The sequence below is a fragment of the Henckelia pumila genome, chromosome 4 (genome assembly GCF_033568475.1).
Source record: "Henckelia pumila isolate YLH828 chromosome 4, ASM3356847v2, whole genome shotgun sequence".
Taxonomy (NCBI): Eukaryota; Viridiplantae; Streptophyta; class Magnoliopsida; order Lamiales; family Gesneriaceae; genus Henckelia; species Henckelia pumila.
In genome coordinates, this window is record NC_133123.1 from 86,216,434 (window position 1) to 86,236,580 (window position 20,147).

Consider the following 20,147-nt stretch of genomic DNA (forward strand, 5'->3'; position numbering starts at 1 on the left):
CAATGGTTGTTGATTCGATCGGGATATATGGATGAAGGGACCGTACTGTACGCTAACCAAAATCTATTGGTTCTTGCAGGCACTATCAGTGATACCTAGGGAATCATGGGGCGATGTTGCTAGGCGCTCTTACCATGATTCGATGGGCAAGTCGGAAATTGTTGTTCCGAGTCACAAGGAGTTGTGAGCCCACGGCTAGCTGTATCCCTGAACCATTGAGGGTCACACAGAGTAATGGATTTTTAATCCCCGTTGAGATAGTTAAATTTAAAGAGTTAAATTTAATGAACAAAGAAGTTGGACTTCTTAATTATGAGTAGAGGAGTAAGATTTCCTAAAATGACATAGGGATGGGCATTTTTGGAAACCACTGAATTCGGATTCAGAAAAGTTTATCTTGACTTTAAAAGGTGCAGAAATGGTTTCTGTGCACATTGGTGAAATCGGTTTATCAATCGGAGTCATGATGAATTTTATATTAATTTCTGAACATGCGGGCTTTGCTTGTCGGGCTTGAACTTATGACTAATGGGCCCTAAGCTGTTAGTGGCCTACATTATAAATAAGTTATTGCAGTACAGAAATTACACAACACAGGTCACAATTTTCGAAAAACCCTAGTTTTCTCTCTAAAAGTGGCCGCCCCCCCTCCCCTCTGCTCGGGAAAAATCCAGCCTGTGAATTTTGAATTACAGTCTGGTTTAACGGATCAAATTCGTTAATCTCTTCGTAGAAACTTCTGATAGATTTTCTAGTGCAATCTATCAGAGGGATTAAATATCCGTTCGTGGACCTGATTGAAGAACAGTTCGTCCATCAGTTCCAGGGATATACAACAAGAGCAGAGCAATCTGTTGGTGTCCATAATCTCGCTTCGAGATTGGAGGTAAAAATTTATAATTGTTATTTAATTTTTACACACATAATTTAATCGTAAAAGTTTTGATACCCAATATGGAATCGTTCCATATAAAATTTTTAAACTTCCGCTGCACCGGGTATCAATTCTGATTGATCTGATCGCCGCGTTCTCCAACAGTGGTATCAGAGACATGTTGCTCAGATCAAGCGATTAAATTAATCGATTGTACAAAAATTTTTAAGCCTCGGTTTTTGAAACAAAATAAATATTTAAAAATAAAATTTTTTTTTTCAGAAAAAAACCCGGGCAGCGATTGGCTCGCTGCCCGGGGGGGGCAGCGATTGTTAAAATACTATTTTTGGTCCGATCAAAAATTGTTTTTGATTGGTCCACGAGGCATCGGATCGAATTGTTCGAGTCCGAAAATTTTAAAATTGTTTTTTGGATAAATATGAATTTTTGGAAAATTTAAATATTTTATCCGTTAAATTGAATTTTGAAATTAATTATTTTTGGTACAATTGATGATAAGATATGATCTTATGGATATATTGAGTAAAATATGATTTTATGTATAAAATTGGATTTTATAGATAAAATATGATTTTATTTGATAAAAAGATAAAATATGATTTTGTATGTAAAATATGATTTTATATATGAAATATGATTTTATCCTTTTAAATTTAAATTGCCATTGCATGTTATCCAATAAATTAATTTTGAATTAAATGTTATTGGATAAGGATGATCGATTGCCATGACCAATTTTGTAGGTGTATGTTAGGAATTTACATTTGTTTTTATTGTTGTTGGATTTATTAATGGGCCTGGTTTATGGCCCAATATGAATTGTCATATGTAATAAAAGTGGGCTTGGTTTATGGCCCGTTCCCACCCCTTAAAAATGTATCCCCTACTTGTCATTGTTATTTATTGTAAATACATTAGATTTAGTGGGAGATGAAGATTTGAAGACGGTTGTGGGCCCAGCAGACAATAAAGACAGAAGAAATGTAAATTGAAAGCATAATGTAATAGGATTGCATTGCATACTGCATATTACCTAGGATTGGACTAAGACTCGTGATTGGCAACCACGGGTCGATTAGAAATGGAATCGATCATCCTATATAATATGTGATATTATTGTTGTATGCATGTTTTAGACAAAATTGTGTGAATCCGGCAAGCATACAAAAATTTTAAAAATGATGAGACAAATTTTCAAAATTAAAATCCCTCATTTTAAATATGATTTAAAATTGATATCAAGATAAATAAAGGAAATTTAAATTTGTTTAAATGTTCCTACCTTCCATCAACGATCAATGTATGAGATGCTACCCGCGGATACGGTCCGGCTCATATTATTGGGGGGGACTGTTCATCGGAAAGCTGTACATTGGATCGACACATGTTGTAAGTTGGGTGGAACTCCATTGGGATCGGCTCATATTATTGGGGGATCCACATGGCGACCGTCCATCACAACTTAATATTGATGGGTCATCTTGACATGTCACAATAAACGGCGTCATATTATTGGGCCCTTATTGGACATGAGTTAAAAACGTGGAGGTTTCTTTGGAAGCAATTGCGCTCTACCTTTTGAAAATTATGGTTGGCTGATATTATTCGGGACCATAGTTTGTCAATTGGACTCCATGTTCTCACTAAGGAAAACAGTTTCCCGTTTTCACTAGAGGGTAGTGAAATCGTTAAAATAGTGGGAGTGAGATTCATAAGATAAATTTTGCCTATTTTATGTCTTAGTAAATTGCTTAAACAATCACTGATATTTGTCTGTTTCTTTTCAGTATTTCATAAAGATGAATTCGCGTAATCCACTTTTCTCGATCCTCGAACAAAATAAATTGACTGGCGCAAACTATACGGAATGGTTCCGTAAGTTGAAGATTGTCTTGACTTCGGAGAAGATGCTCTACGTGTTAGAAAAATCTCCTCCGAAGGAAGCACCAGCTGACATAAGTCCGAAAGAGTTAGCCAAACTTGATACATGGTGGGACCATGATATCAAGGCCAAATGCTATATGCAAGCCTCGATGTCTGATGAACTCCAGAGGCGATTTGAGGACACCGTGAATGCTGCTGACATTCACGTACAACTCAAAGAACTTTTTGGGGCTCAATCGAGGGCTGAAAAGTTCGCTACTATAAAGGAGCTAATGACGTGTTGCATGCGTGAAGGGACTTCGGTCCGTGATCATGGGGTACGAGTGATTTGGCTCATACAGAAGTTGGTAACCCTTGATTTGGTGTTGGAGCATGAACTCAACGTGGACTTACTACTTCTATCTCTTCCTTCTTAGTTTGACGGATTTGTGGTGAATTTCAATATGAACAAGATAGAGGCCTCCCTTGAAGAGATGGTCAATATGCTTGTGACATATGAATCCACTTTAAAGATGGATAAATCGGCTTTCTTGGTGGGCTCCTCTTCTTCTAAGAAGGGGCCAAGTACAAAGGGTAAGAAACGTTCTGCCCCACCCAAGAAAATCGAACCCGAGAAGAAGTACAAGACAAAGGCTTCAAACATGGAAAAATCCAAGGATGTTTGCCATTACTGCAAGAAGCCCGGTCATTGGAAGCGTAACTGCAAGGAATATCTAGAGCAGTTGCGAACAGCGAAGGGTATGTTCTATATTGAAATAAATGTTTCACTTAATACTACTTCTTGGGTATTGGATACCGAATGTGGATCTCACATTTGCAATGATTTGCAGGTGATGACAAGAAGTCGCAGGCATAGAATGGGTGAGACCCAGCTGAGGCTCGGAAATGGTTCCAGAGTTGAAGCTAAAGCTGTGGGAGATGTTTATTTATTTTTGCAGAACGGTTTTAAGTTACTTTTGAGAGATGTTTTATTTGTTCCGGATTTGATTAAAAACATTATTTCTGTTTCTATGCTTGATAGAGATGGTTATTCTTGCAATTTTGTTAATGGGATTTGCAATATTTACAAGAATGAATGTTTGATTGGAAATGGACAACTTGAAAACGATCTATACAACTTAAAACTAAAAGACGTTCCAATAAATTATGTTGATAAACCGGCAACAACAAACAAAAGGAAAATCGATAGTCAAAACCCGGCAAACCTTTGGCATGCTAGGCTAGGTCATATTTCCTCAAGGAGGATGAACAAGCTAGTGGGAGAGGGCATGTTTGATATGTCTGATATTAACTCTCTACCTACTTGTGAATCCTGCCTAAAAGGAAAAATGACTAAATCTCCTTTTAAGGGGAAACCTGAGCGTAGTCAAAATCTGTTGGATTTGATCCATACAGATGTTTGTGGTCCATTTGGAGTTGGTACTCAATATGGCCACACCTACTTCATTACCTTTACTGATTATTATTCAAGGTATGGGTATTTATATTTAATGAAATATAAGTCTGAAGCATTTGAAAAGTTCAAAGAATTCAAGGCTGAAGTAGAAAACAAGTTAGGTAAAAGTATTAAAGCACTTCGATCGGATCGAGGTGGAGAATACTTAAGTACCGAGTTTTTGGACTATCTAAAAGAGAATGGGATTCTCTCTCAATGGACTCCTCTTATGACACCACAGCTGAATGGTGTATCGGAGCGTCGTAATCGAACTTTGTTGGACATGGTTCGATCCATGATGAGCTTCACTGAGCTTCCACCTTCGTTTTGGGGCTATGCGCTTGAAACGACGGTATTGTTGTTGAACAACGTCCACACTAAAGCAGTGGACAAAACACCATACGAGTTATGGAATGGCAAAGCTCCTAAGTATTCGTACTTGAGGATTTGGGGATGTCCTGCTTACGTGAAGCGGACAGTGGGAGATAAGTTGGATAGTCAATCCACCTTATGTTATTTTGTAGGGTATCCGAAGAATTCAATCGGATATTATTAGGTAGAGCATCAGCGTAAAGTAGGGTTGTTTAAGCCTCTAGCCATTCCGAAGTGGAAGTGGGAGAACATCACTATGGACTTTGTAGTTGGTCTTCCGAGGAGTGCCAGAGGCTGTACAGCGATTTGGGTGATCGTGGATAGACTCACCAAGTCAGGTCATTTTCTGCCGGTGAGGACTACTTTTTCTTTGAGCCAGTATGCAGAGCTTTATATCAAGGAGATTGTTAAACTGCATGGAATACCGGTGTCTATTGTATCCGATAGAGATCCGAGGTTCACATCTGCGTTCTGGAAGAGTCTGCATACAGCATTGGGGACTAGATTACTGTTCAGTACAGCTTTCCACCCCCAGACAGACGGGCACTCTGAGAGAGTGATTTAGGTTCTCGAGGATCTATTAAGAGCTTGCGTCATCAATTTTCAGGGCTCTTGGGAGACTTGATTGTCGTTGGTGGAGTTTACCTATAACAACAGTTTTCAGGCATCTATAGGTATGGATTCTTATGCAGCTCTCTATGGGAGAAGATGCAAATCTCCCGTGCATTGGGATGAGGTTGGCGAGAGAGTTTTACTTGGTCTTGAGATCGTGCAGCAGACTGCAGATATTGTGACTCAGATTTGGGACCGTATGAGGACTGCTCAGAGTCGTCAGAATAGTTATGCTGATACTCGACGACGAGACCTTTAGTTTGCTATTGGTGATCATGTGTTTCTGAAGGTATCACCTATGAAAGGGATGATGTGATTTGGTCGCAGAGACAAGCTGAATCCGAGGTATATTGGGTCATTTGAGATCTTGGAGAGAGTTGGCACGTTGGTCTACCGTTTGGCTTTGCCACCAGGGCTTGCGGCAGTGCACAACGTCTTCCATGTATCCATGCTTCGGAGATACAACTCGAATTCGTCGCATATGTTGGATTACGAGCCTCTACAGTTGGCCCCGGATTTGGCATTTGAGGAGAGGTCATCTAGGATCTTGGATAGAGAGGAGCGGAGGCTGAGGACGCGGGTCATACCGATGGTCAAAGTCCAATGGCTAAATCATTCGAAAGAGGAAGCTACTTGGGAGACCGAGGCGGACATGAGGACTCGTTACCCAAATTTGTTCGGGTAAGTACTTTAATTTCGCGGACAAAATTCAATTTAAGGGGGGAAGAATTGTAACACCCGGAAATTTTAATACGTAAATTCGCATGTATAATTAGGGAGATTTAATTATTTAAATTTTAGAAATATGGGTTGAATATTATTTATGTGTTATTATGTGTGTTATGTGCATGATTTAAATTAATTTTAGCATTTAACCCATAATTATGGAAATTCTAGATTTTTAAAAAATTTATTATTTTGATCGCTTAGACGGGACCGTGGACGGACGAGATATTGATTTTTCATCCGAATTATTTTTAGGAGATTTTAGTAGCCATAAATTATAATTTTTGATGTTTTTATTCCCAAAAATTATGGTATTTTATTTATGTATTTTAGAAAGTTTGTATTTAGCCAAAATAAGTCATTTTAATGATTTTTAAAGACTTTTAAAAATCACTTAAATTTTAATTTCGGGATTTATTTTTAAAACATCAGATTCATATATTTAGTAGGAGTTTTATTATGTATTATTTATATATAATATGTATTTATCTCCTAATTAACATATTATCAACCTAAAAATCTATTTTTTCACTAAACCTAAACTCTAAATTCACGTCTTCCTCTTCTAGCTGCCTCCATCTTGTTCCTCGATCCCTCCCCCATGTTTTTCAGCAGAAACACAGCCCCATAGCCGATCTTCAAGCTTTCCTTTGAGTTTCCGTCGTCCCGGAGCCGTTTACGCATATATCTTCATCAAATAATTATCAAGGCATGTTTAAATTCTTTTCTTTGGCCACCATATAAGCTAATAATTGTTTTGGTCAGATTTTTGATGTTTTGTGTTGTTCTTTCTCTGAATTCATGAAAGGTTGTTGAGATCTTCATTTGACATATGTGATTTCTCTTGTTTGATGCATGTGGCTCACGTTTTATGGCAAGGGTTTGGGCCAGCTGATGGTTCACGGTCCAGAGGGGTGCCTTAGGGTCCCTAGAGTCATGTGGGATGGCTGGTTAGGGACTGGATTGAAGAGGGTTAGAGCTGGACTAAGGAAGAAGGGCTGAGGGCTCGGTTTAGGGTTTTGGGGAAGAGGGGATCGCCCGGCCATGCAAGGCCGGACCAGGGCCAGGCAGCGGTTAGGTTAGGACTGTCCAGAAGTGGGCTAAGTCTGGGCGGTGGTTCTCCGGCCATGGGCGGCCGGAGCCGACCGGCAGCAGGCCATGAAGGCCTGCTGCTCGCGCAGCCGAGGGGGAGGGGAGGGGGAATCGGGTTTGGGTTGTGGGTTGGGTCGGGTCGGGTCTTGGGGGTTCGGGGTTGGTCTGGGGTGTCGTGGGTTGGGTCATAAGGGTCTGGGTCTGGGTTAGGTGGGCCGGGCTTGAGTATTTTAATTTTTAAGTATTTAATAGTTTAAGTGTATTTTTGGCTTTTAAATTAATTAGAAAATTATTTGGGCCTCCAAATAATTTTATTTGGGCCTTAAATAATTTATTTAAGTTAGCCCAATGATTTTTATGGGCTCGGGAGCCCATGGAAATTTTTTGGCCAGTCCGTGGATTTTTGGGCCAGTCTAGAGATTTATTGGGTTTAATTAAGTTAATGGGCTTAAATATTTTTATTTAGGCCCAGTTAAGTTTAATTAAGTTATTTGGACTAAAATATGATTTTTAGGCTTAGTTTAAGTTAATGGGATTAAAAGTTTTTATTTAGGCCAATTTATGATTAAAGGCTTTTAATTAAGAATTTATTTGCTATTGGGCTTTTATTTAAGTTTTTTTGGGCTTAGAGTGAGTGATCAGCAGTCTGGACTAACCCATGAAAAATTACCAAGTCCGGAATATATATTTAATTTATTTTATGCATGAAGTTATTTTTACGTATAAGTATATTTATTATGAAAACCAATTAAATATATATTACGGACATATTTTCAGTGCATGCATTCATGAAATTTTACATGTTATGATTATGGTACTTGTTGAGCTATAAAATATTTTTATGATGGAAATTGAAGTAGTGTGACAGCACAGAGGTGGTTATCCACTATTTAAGTTAAGAGGTAGTTTACTACCAGCAAGAGGTGATTTATCATCGCCACGTATGTTGGTTCAAGAAACTGATCAGTCGGCATAGATTTAGTCACACTTACTGATAGGCCCATAGACTGTTTCAAAATATCATGCTCAACTATATTAAGTATGCTTATGATGTCAAGTTATGCTTATGTTTAAGAATTAGGATCAATGATGTTTATGTCATGATTATGCAATATTTTTATTCATGCATGCATGTACACGTATATGTATTAGTATGATTATGTGATGCATTATTTTAACATTTGTTATAAAAAATTAGACATGTTGAGCCTCTAGGCTCACTACGCTTATATGGTGCAGGTGAGCATGATGTTTCATTTGTAGCTCCTACCGGTGGTGAGGATGTGTGAGCGAGCTGGCAGAGGACCCCGTGACCGTCGCATCGAGTCCTAGCATGCTTTGAGTTATTTATGAGAGCTTTTAAAACATGTTTCATATTTTTATGTTTCAGTGGTTGAGAGGAATTTTATATTTTATTTATGGCTTTCTAATTCAGTTGTTGTTTGGGTGATTTTCTGAATAATAATTTTATTATTGCATGACTTAAGATTTTTATTTAAATACTTGGTTAGTGTTATTATTTTTAATGTTTATACATATATGTATGGGTATATATGTATAGTTATTATTTTAAAAAAAAAAATTCCGCATTTTATTAGTATTAGGCGTTTCATTTGGTATCAGAGCGCGGTCCTTGGAGGGTGTCTATCTGCCACATGAAGCTCAGAAATCTCACTACCGGTATGTAAGTTTTAAATGTTTTATTATGATTTATCAGGAGCATATGATACGACTTAAAACTTTATGTTAGCAAGGTTTAAAAATACTTAGTTATGCATTGCGATTTACGTAAAGAAATATATGGTGGTGCAGAATGCCTCCGAGACAGATGAACAGACGTGGTAATCCTCCACCTCCACCTCCGCAGAACCCGCTTACAGCATTGGAGCAGGCCAATGCAAATATGATGGCGGGGATCACTGCTCTGTTGGAGTAGCAAGCTGCACGAGACTTACGCATAATGAGGACGTGGCTGAACGGTTCCAGAAGAAGGGACCAAAGGAGTTTACAGGCACCACTGATCCGCTCATTCCAGAGGGGTGGATCCGATCATTGGAGTCTATTTTTGACTACATGGGGATTACGGATCCGGACAAGGTCAAGTGTGCGGTTTATATGATGAGAGGGGATGCAGCCTCGTGGTGGGAGGGCGCTATTAGGGGCGTACACCTACCTACTTTGACTTGGAGAGAATTCAGACGTATATTCTTTGCCAATTATTTCACTGAGGATGAGCGCAGCCGCATGATCCGGGAGTTCATGAGTCTCCGTCAGGGGGACAAGTCTATGGTAGAGTACATCACACAGTTTGAGAGGGGGTGTCTCTTTGTACCCTTTATTGCTGACAGTGCACCGGAGAAACTGAGATAGTTTATTGATGGGTTGCGGGCTGACATCAAGCATGATGTTCGCATGCTGGACGTCACTACTTATGAGGCTGCAGTTAGTAGGGCATTGCATTCTGAGGAAGGGAGAAGAGAGATGCAGAGGGAACAACATAGCAAGAGATAGTTCCAGCTGGGATTTCAGCGGGCGTCTTCGCAGCCTCCTGCGAAGAAGCAGTTCACGGGGCCATCTAAGGGCCCAAGTCAGCATAAGCCTCAGGGTCAACAGCCACAGCAGCAGCAGAGGGGGGGGCTTCTAAGACTGAAGGAGTTCCATTGTGCCCACAGTGTCAGAGGCCTCACTCAGGTCAGTGTTGATTGGCTCCAACGTCTGCTACCACTGCAAGGATCCAGGGCATGTGGCATACAACTGCCCAAGGAAGAAGAATACCACTGGGAGGGTGTTTGTTATGCAGGCAGAGGAGGCAGACCCAGATACCTCCTTGATTACCGGTATATCCTAACTTAGTCTTTTAAGAAATTTTTGGGAATTTATTTCAAGATTTTAAATTGCATGTTTTATGGGTTATCTGTTTACATGATTAGAGTAAGATATATTTTTACTTGTGTTTAGAAGTAGGAGATTTTGGTAATATGGTTCTTGGGAAATTAAGTGTTGTTATGAAAATGTTGGGAATTTCTGCGTGCATGGAGAATTCTAGTTGGAGGAAACTCCACGTTTTCGTTGCTAAGTTTGGGAGCCTCGCATTCGTTTATCTCCCTGGAATTTATCAGGCGGATAGGTATTACACCTAAGGTTGCTGATATAGGTTACGATGTCACTATGCCGTCTGGGCAGATTCTTACTACCACTAGTATCGTCAGAGGATTGGAGATAGAGCTGCAGGGACACTCCATCCGAGCAGATTTAGTGGTTTTGCCATTGACTGGGTTTGATCTAATTTTGGGCATGGATTGGTTGGCAGTCAATGGAGCTTTGATTGACTTTTGTCGGAGGACAGTGTCAGTGAAACCCGCTAAGGGCGAACTGTTTATCTTCTATGCATCTCAGAGCAGCAGTGTCTCGCAGGTTATCTCATATGTACGTGCGAGGAAGTTATTGAGACGGTTGTCAGGGGTTTCTTGCCAGTGTAGTCACAGCATCAGAATCATCTAGCAGATCCTTATCAGAGATAGATGTTGTTCGTGACTTTCAGGATGTCTTCCCCGATGACATTGCAGGAATTCCACCAGCGAGAGAAGTGGAGTTCAGTATTGAGTTGATGCCTGACACTGTGCCTATCTCTAAGGCACCGTATCGACTCGCTCCTACCGAGATGAAAGAGTTGAAGGAGCAGATTCAGGAATTGATGGAGAAGGGCTTCATCCGCCCGAGCTTTTCTCCTTGGGGAGCTCCAGTGTTGTTTGTGAAAAATAAGGATGGTAGCATGAGGCTTTGTATCGATTACCGAGAGCTCAACAGGGTCACAGTGATGAACAAGTATCCACTGCCGAGAATTGAGGATTTGTTTGATCAATTGCAGGGAGTTTCGATTTTCTCTAAGATCGATCTGCGATCTGGCTATCATCAGTTGAGAATCAGAGATGCAGATGTGTCCAAGACTGCTTTTCGGACACGCTATGAGCATTATGAGTTCATAGTAATGCCGTTTGGGTTGACCAATGCTCCAGCGGTCTTCATGTATCTCATGAACCACGTATTTCAGCCGTACTTAGATCGGTTTATCATAGTCTTCATTGATGATATATTGATCTACTCGAGGAGCATGGAGGAGCATAGACAGCACTTGCAGACAGCGTTGCAGAATTTGAGGGAGCATCGACTGTATGAGAAATTCAGTAAGTGCAAGTTTTGGTTGGAGCAGGTGGCGTTTCTTGGCCATATAGTTTCAAGAGATGGGATAGCGGTGGATCAGTCTAAGGTTCAGGCAGTGCAGAATTAGGGAGTTCCGAAGAATGCTTCTGAGGTTCGTAGTTTCTTGGGTTTGGCAGATTATTATCGGAATTTAATCAAGGGTTTTTATTCTTTTGCAGTACCTTTAACAGCCTTGACCAAGAAAAATGCGAAGTACATATGGAGTTCTGACTGTCAGAGGAGCTTCAATCAGCTGAAGGAAGCACTCACTTCTGCGCCAGTATTGGCGATGCCTGTTCCACATGAGGAGTTAGTGGTTTACACAGACGCGTCTAAGCTAGGGTTAGGCATCGTGCTGATGCAGTGTGACCAAGTCATTGTCTATGCGTCGAGACAATTGAAGATGCATGAGCAGAACTATCCGACGCATGACTTGGAGCTAGCAGCAGTGGTTTTTGCTTTGAAAATCTGGAGGCACTATCTGTATGGTGAGAGGTGCAAGATTTTCACCGATCATAAGAGCCTCAAGTACTTCTTCACCCACAAGGAGTTGAACATGAGTCGGCGCAGATGGCTAGAGTTGGTGAAGGATTACGACTACGACATTAGCTACCATCCGGGTAAGGCTAATGTGGTGGACGATGCATTGAGTCGGAAGACTTCGGTGGTATCCTGTTTGACAGCACAGTTGCCACTCCAGGAGGAGATTCAGAGATTTGAGTTGGAGTTCTACACGGGCGGTCACGCGCCAAGTTTGGCAGTGTTGGTAGTACAGCCAAATCTTTGAGATCGTATCAGGGATGGACAGCCTGCTGATGAGGAGTTGCAGAGGTTGAGACAGAGGGATGAGGCCAAGGGCATCTTATTTATACTATCATTGATGGCATTGTTCAGTACCGTGGTCATATGTGGGTACCGAATGTTGATCAGTTGAGGACAGAGATCTTGACAGAGTCTCACTCATCTCCGTACAACATTCATCCCGGAAGTACAAAGATGTATAGAGATCTACAGTCAATATATTGGTGTCCTGGCATGAAGAGAGACATTGGACGATTCGTATATGAGTGCTTGACTTGCCAGAAAGTCAAGGCAGAGCATCAGCGTCCAGCAGGGTTGCTTAAGCCTCTACCCATTCTGGAGTGGAAGTGGGAGAACATCACTATGGACTTTGTAGTTGGTCTTCCGAGGAGTGCCAGAGTTTGTACAGCGATTTGGGTGATCGTGGATAGACTCACCAGGTCAGCTCATTTTTTGCCCGTGAGGACTACTTTTTCTTTGAGCCAGTATGCAGAGCTTTATATCAAGGAGATTGTTAGACTTCATGACATACCGGTGTCTATTGTATCCGATAGAGATCCGAAGTTCATATCTACGTTCTGGAAGAGTCTTCATACAACACTGGGGACTAGATTACTGTTCAGTACAGCTTTTCACCCCCAGACAGACGGGCAGTCTGAGAGAGTGATCCAGGTTCTCGAGGATCTATTAAGAGCTTGCGTCATCGATTTTCAGGGCTCTTGGGAGACTAGATTGTCGTTGGTGGAGTTTACCTATAACAACAGTTTTCAGGCATCTATATGTATGGCTCCTTATCCAGCTCTCTATGGGAGAAGATGCAGATCTCCCGTGCATTGGGATGAGGTTGGCGAGAGAGTTTTACTTGGTCCTGAGAGCGTGCAGCAGACTGCAAATATTGTGACTCAGATTTGGGACCGTATGAGGACTGCTCAGAGTCATTAGAAGAGTTATGCTGATACTCGACGACGAGACCTTGAGTTTGCTATTGGTGATCATGTGTTTCTGAAGGTATCACCTATGAAAGGGGTGATGTGATTTGGTCGCAGAGGCAAGCTGAATCTGAGGTATATTGGGCCATTTGAGATCTTGGAGAGAGTTAGAACGTTGGACTACCGTTTGGCTTTGCCACCAGGGCTTGCGGCAGTGCACAATGTCTTCCATGTATCCATGCTTCAGAGATACATCTCGAATCCTTTGCATGTGTTAGATTACGAGCCTCTAAAGTTGGCCCCGGATTTGGCCTTTGAGGAGAGGCCATCTAGGATCTTGGATAGAGAGGAGCGGAGGATGAGGATGCGGGTCATACCGATGGTCAAAGTCCAGTGTCTAAATCATTCGGAGGAAGAAGCTACTTGGGAGACCGAGGCGGATATGAGGACTCGTTACCCAGAGTTGTTCGGGTAAGTACTTTAATTTCGCGGACAAAATTCAATTTAAGGGGGGAAGAATTGTAACACTCGGAAATTTTAATACGTAAATTCGCATGCATAATTAGGGAGATTTAATTATTTAAATTTTAGAAATATGGGTTCAATATTATTTATGTGTTATTATGTGTGTTATGTGCATGATTTAAATTAATTTTAGCATTTAACCCATAATTATGGAAATTCTAGATTTTTAAGAAATTTATTATTTTGATCGCGTAGACGGGACCGTGGACGGACGAGATATTGATTTTTCATCCCAATTATTTTTAGGAGATTTTAGTAGCCATAAATTATAATTTTTGAAGTTTTTATCCCCAAAAATTATGGTATTTTATTTATGTATTTTAGAAAGCTTGTTTTTAGCCAAAATAAGTCATTTTAATGACTTTTAAAGACTTTTAAAAATCCCTTAAATTTTAATTTCGGGATCTATTTTTAAAACATCAGATTTATATATTTAGTAGGAGTTTTATTATGTATTATTTATATATAATATGTATTTATCTCCTAATTAACATATTATCAACCTAAAAATCTATTTTTTCACTAAACCTAAACTCTAAATTCATGTCTTCCTCTTCTAGCCGCCTCCATCTTCTTCCTCTATCCCTCCCCCACGTTTTTCAGCAGAAAAACAGCCCCATAGCCTATCTTCAAGCTTTCCTTCGAGTTTTTGTCGTCCTGGAGCCGTTTACGCATATATCTTCATCAAATAATTATCAAGGCATGTTTAAATTCTTTTCTTTGGCCACCATATAAGCTAATAATCGTTTTGCTCAGATTTTTGATGTTTTGTGTTCTTTATCTGAATTCATGAAAGGTTGTTGAGATCTTCATTTGACATATGTGATTTCTCTTGTTTGATGCATGTGGCTCACGTTTTATGGCATGGGGTTGGGCCAGCTGATGGTTCACGGTCCAGAGGGGTGCCTTAGGGTCCTTAGAGTCAGGTGGGATGGCTGGTTAGGGACTGGATCGAAGAGGGTTAGAGCTGGACTAAGGAAGAAGGGCTAAGGGCTTGGTTTAGGGTTTTGGGGAAGAGGGGATCGCCCGGCCATGCAGGGCCGGGCAGCGGTTAGGTTAGGACCGCCCAGATGTGATGTAGGTTGTGTTGGGTCGAGTCTTGGGGGTCCGGGTCGGGTCTGGGATTTCATGGGTCGGGTCAGTAGGTTCTGGGTTCGGGTTAGGTGGTCTGGGCTCGGGTATTTTAATTTTTAAGTATTTAATAGTTTAAGTGTATTTTTGGCTTTTAAATTAATTAGAAAATTATTTGGGCCTCCAAATAGTTTTATTTGGGCCTTAAATAATTTATTTAAGTTAGCCCAATGATTTTTAAAGGCTCGGGAGCCCATGGAAATTTTTGGGTCAGTCCGTAGATTTTTGGGCCAGTCTAGAGATTTATTGGGTTTAAATAAGTTTATGAGTTTAAATATTTTTATTTAGGCCCAGTTAAGTTTAATTAAGTTATTTGGACTAAAATATGATTTTTGGGCTTAGTTTAAGTTAATGGGCTTAAATGTTTTTATTTAGGCCCATTTATGATTAAGGGCTTTTAATTAAGAATTTATTTGCTATTGGGCTTTTATTTAAGATTTTATGGGCTTAGAGTTAGTGATCAGCAGTCTGGACCAACCCATGAAAAATTACCAAGTCCGGAATATATATTTAATTTATTTTATGCATGAAAGTTATTTTTACGTATAAGTATATTTATTATGAAAATCAATTAAATATATATTGCGGATATATTTTCAGTGCATGCATTCATGAAATTTTACATGTTATGATTATGGTACTTGTTGAGCTATAAAATATTTTTATGATAGAAATTGAAGTAGTGTGACAGCACAGAGGTGGTTATCCACTATTTAAGTTAAGAGGTAGTTTACTACCAACAAGAGGTGATTTATCACCGCCACATACGTTAGTTCAGGAGACTAATCAGTCGGCACAGATTTAGTCACACTTATTGATAGGACCATAGACTGTTTCAAAATATCATGCTCAACTATATTAAGTATGCTTATGATGTCAAGTTATGCTTATGTTTAAGAATCAGGATTAGTGATGTTTATGTCATGTGATAGTAGTGTTTTGTTTGCATTTTTTGTGTTGTTTTGATTAGTGTTTTGCATGCATTTTGTGTCATTGCTTGTGTTTTATTCTAGTTTTACTTTATGTCATGCATTGAGCTTCTTAACTTAGTTTTTATTCATTGTGTAGGAATTGCTATTTTGTTGATCGAAGAAATCGAAGTGCGTCCATGCGTCCAAAGAAAACTGCAGGGCAGAATTTTTCATCAGGGATGCATGCGCTCGATCCTGGAAATTCTTGGGATCGAGCGCGGTCATGTAATTCTGAAGGCAGTAGGATGCTCAAGATCTCTCGCTCGATCGGGTGAAAATCCCGGATCGAGCGAGCGCAAGGAAGTTTAAAGGCAGAGAGTTGAATATTAGTGCGTGCTCGATCCTAGCAAAATCCGGGATCGAGCGCGCGGGTCTGATGCGGGAAAAATTTGTAATTTTGGGAAATTCTTTTTATTAAGGCTCTAGACTTTTATTAGACTATTAATTCGTTTTTGAGGGAGATTATCAGATGATTCTACACGCTTAGAACGCGAAGAACTCCCTGTGGACGGCTAGGTTTCTCCTTTCTTTTCTTATTTTTTTATTTTCTCTCATGAATTTTTGTAGAGAATTCATGGGTATTGTTGGCTAAACTTTAATACTTGGTTGAGGAAGACAAGACCCTTGATTTAGTTTATTCATGAGATTTTGATTTCCAATGTTTGATTTCTATCAAGTATCAAGAATTATTCTGAATTGATTGATATGCTTGTGTATGAGATTTTTAGATTGGCCATCTTAGAATTTCATTATACAAACAAAAGCTAAATTAGAATTCAAATCCGTAATTGTTTGAAAACTCTAATTTGCGAAGCAACTGCGATTAATATTTTTTGCTGTTGAATTTGCTAAATCGTAGGAATAATAATTGACTAGGCTAAATTCATCCGCTTGTGTATGGGTTTTCTAGCTTTATCAGTTTTACTAGTTTGAATGCTACCGTGGATTTAAATCTGATCGCTGGTATTGGGTTAGTCTATGGGGTAAGGGTTAACTTAGAATGCTTGTGTCTAGTTAACTAAAATTAAGGTGAAACAGGAATTAAATTTCCGATGATGAATATTTGATAGGATTAATTATTTTTAGATGATCAATGATTGAATGAATAATATCAAGGGTGTAGTCGACTGATACCAAGTTTCGTCTCTTATTGAATTTTCCAAGTTAATTTTCATTCTTGCATGATAGTGATAATTTGAATATTTAATTGCTTAAGTTATTAGTAGTTAATCCAAACACAAAATCCCCCTTATTTTATTTATTTAGAACATTTTAAATTTACCTTTTCTCGTGGGAACGATCCCTACTCACACTACTACGTTATTTGTTTATCTGATTGAGTCGGGTAATTTGGGCGTACACGATAAGCGTTACCAAATTTTGGCTTTGTTTCCGGGGAACGGTGTTAATTTATTGTGTTCTTTTTATTTTTATTTTTAATTTTAATTTTTTTATTTATTCCTCGTAGTGCTACTCTGGTTTTTTCATGCTTTCAGGTGAATCTTCAGAAGAAGAAGAATTTCAATACGGCCCAAAGATAGAAAGAACCTTGCTTACGCGAAGGAGAGAACTTCGTAGGAAACAACAAGAAGAAGCTGCTCGAGCTGCATTCCCAGAAGAAGAGATGGCTGTTAACGGTAATCTGAGTTTGAGACGATTGGGCACTCCTGATCCAAACCAACAGCCCTTATGCATTACTTTCCCTACTCTAGAAAATAATGCTAATTTTGAATTGAAATCTGGACTGATACACTTACTGCCTGATTTTCATGGTCTTGCAGGTGAGGATCCGCACAAACATCTGATGGAATTCCACGTGGTGTGTTCAAGCATGAAACCGCATGGAGTTACAGAGGAGCAGATTCAGCTCAGAGCCTTTCCTTTCTCTTTAAAGAGTTCTGCTAAGGATTGGCTGTACTACCTACCTTCTGGATCCATCACCACCTGGACTGAGATGAAGAGAATATTTTTAGAGAAGTACTTTCCAGCTTCTAGAGCAGAAAACATCCGGAAAGAAATTTATGGGTGCAAACAGCAGATGGGAGAGTCACTGCACGAGTATTGAGAGCGCTTCAAGAAACTTTGCGCCAGCTGCCCACAACACCAGATATGTGAAAACTTACTAATTCAATACTTTTATGAAGGGTTGTTGTCTCATGACAGGAGTATGCTGGATGCGGCTAGTGGAGGAGTTTTGTGGACAAAACTCCGGTGCAAGCGAGGAACTTAATAGAAAATATGGCTGCCAATTCTCAGCAATTTGGCACCAACAGAAGTGATCCTGCACCAAGGAAGAGTAACGAGGTAAAAATTTCTTCCCTTGAACAACAACTGAGCGAACTGAAGTCTCTTGTGCGTCATATGGCTGTAGGGAATGGACAGATTGCAAGGGTATGTGGAATTTGCACTCAAGTGGGACATGCAACTGACATGTGTCCCACTCTTCAAGAGGGATCTGCGGAGCAAGTCAATGCAGCAGGAGGATTTCCAGGGCCACCTCAGCAGAAGTATGATCCTTACTCTAACACATACAATCCAGGTTGGAGGGATCGTCCAAACCTCAGATATGGCAATCCTCCGGTAAATCAAGCTTATAGGCCGCCGTACCCTCCACCATAGCGTCCTCCGATTCCTACGCCAGGTGAGTCTCTTGAAAACATAGTTAGAATCTTGCCACTAATACCTTGGCTTTTCAACAGGACACCAGGACGAGCATCCAAAACTTAAATACCCAAATGGGGCAGCTCGCTGCAGCAATTAGCAAGTTGGAAGCACAAAATTCCAGCCGTTTGCCTTCACAAACAGTGGTGAATCCGAAGGAGAACGTGAGTGCTATCACTTTGAGGAGTGGAAAGGAGCTGCAGATTCAAGACGGATTGGTCAAAGAAACGGTAGAGACTGAAAGGGAAAAAGAATCTAAGGTGAAGGAGCGTGAGCCCATTCCTAAAGAAGCACCGAGAGGTAAGTTTCATCCTTTGTCTGAGTATAAACCTGTAGCCCCTTTTCCCTTAGCTTTAAAGGACTCTAGGAAAAATGAGGGGATAAAGGAGCTTTATGAAACTTTTCGTAGATGCGAGGTAAACATTCCACTGTTAGATGCTATTAAGAAAGTACCTCGCTATGCTAAATTTTTGAAAGAATTATGTACTACAAAAAGAAAACAAAATTTGAAGGGTTGTAAGAAAGTTGAATTGGGAGAACAGGTTTCTGCCGTTATTCAAAGAAAGGTACCTACAAAATGCAAGGACCCAGGTATGTTCTCGATTCCATGTCAAAAAGGAGGTGTTCAGCTTGATACGGCCATGCTAGATTTAGGAGCATATATTAACGTAATGCCATACTCTGTTTATGCTTTCTTAAATCTTGGGCCTTTGAATGAAACTGATATTGTTATCCAAATGGCTGATCGATCTACTATTTTTCCAAGGGGTTTGTTAGAAGATGTTTTAGTAGAAGTTGGTGACTTGGTCTTTCCTGCTGATTTCTATGTTCTTGACATGAAAAGTAAGGAATTGAATAGTCCTATTTTGTTAGGAAGACCATTTTTGAAAACTTCTAAGTCTATCATAGATGTTGATAACGGTAATCTCACGATGGAATTCGATGGAAAAATTGCTAAATTTGATATTTTTGATACCCTGAAAATTCCTGCCCGTGAAAGTGTTGTTAATATTCTTGTAACACCTGCTGAAATTTCTACTGCTGAAAACTTTTTCTCTGATATGCAGGCACTAAAAACTGCGACAAAATGTCCTCCTGATAACACGAAAAGGATGCCCATGAGAAAAGAGAAACGGGGTCAAGGAGCTAGCACCTCCAAGAAATTGACGCAGCAAATGCTTGGGACAAAATTTTCTGGAAAATGTTTTAAATGGGTGAAGGTGGACAAAGGAACCAAATTTAAACCACCCTGAGGAACTGCAACATTCAGTCGAGCCAACGACCGTAAACAAAGGCGCTGACTGGGAGGCAACCTAGTATTTCTAATTTTTTAGTTTTTGCTTTTACTTTGTTTTTTTAATTTTATTTTAAATTTTTTTTTTGTTTCGTTCATTTTTGTTTTTATTTCATTTTCGTAAAAAAAAATTTTAGAGGCACGCTCGATCCTAGAAATTCTTGGGATCAAGCGCGCATATTGAAAAAGCTTACTGCCTCATTTATTTTTTGGGCGCGCTCGATTGGGTATTTTTCCCGGATCGAGCGCGCAGATTTCACAAGCCCTCTGCCTCGCGTTTTATATAGGCGCGCTCGATCCTGGAATTTACCCGGATCGAGCGCACGCCACTTTGGCTTTATAACTAGGCGTTTTTCCTTATCTTTCCCCCACTCTCCCTACAAATTCCCCTCCGCCCTTAGCATCATTTTTTCTCAAATTTTTTGAAATTTCACCATTGTTCACGAATTGTTATCAATCTATTACAGGATCATTCAAGGGCTTGGAATCTTCATCTTTTCCCTTCTCTCTCCCCCTCCAAGGCCATATTTTTCTAGAAGCCGGAATTGTTGGTGCACACAAGGTGTTCGGCGAATTGCCTTATCCACCAATTCTTGCAAATTTTTGAGTGCGCATGGGT

At 39.9% G+C, this 20,147-nt stretch overlaps 1 protein-coding gene across 1 annotated transcript; it reads left to right on the forward strand.

The window, feature by feature from the left end:
- The first annotated feature begins 17,811 nt into the window (after positions 1-17,811).
- On the forward strand, positions 17,812-19,487 carry LOC140861363 (uncharacterized). Its single transcript, XM_073264377.1, has 3 exons — positions 17,812-18,153; positions 18,273-18,650; positions 18,777-19,487. Exons 1-3 carry the CDS (start codon positions 17,812-17,814, stop codon positions 19,485-19,487), a joined length of 1,431 nt encoding a protein of 476 aa, XP_073120478.1.
- The last annotated feature ends 660 nt before the right edge of the window (positions 19,488-20,147 follow it).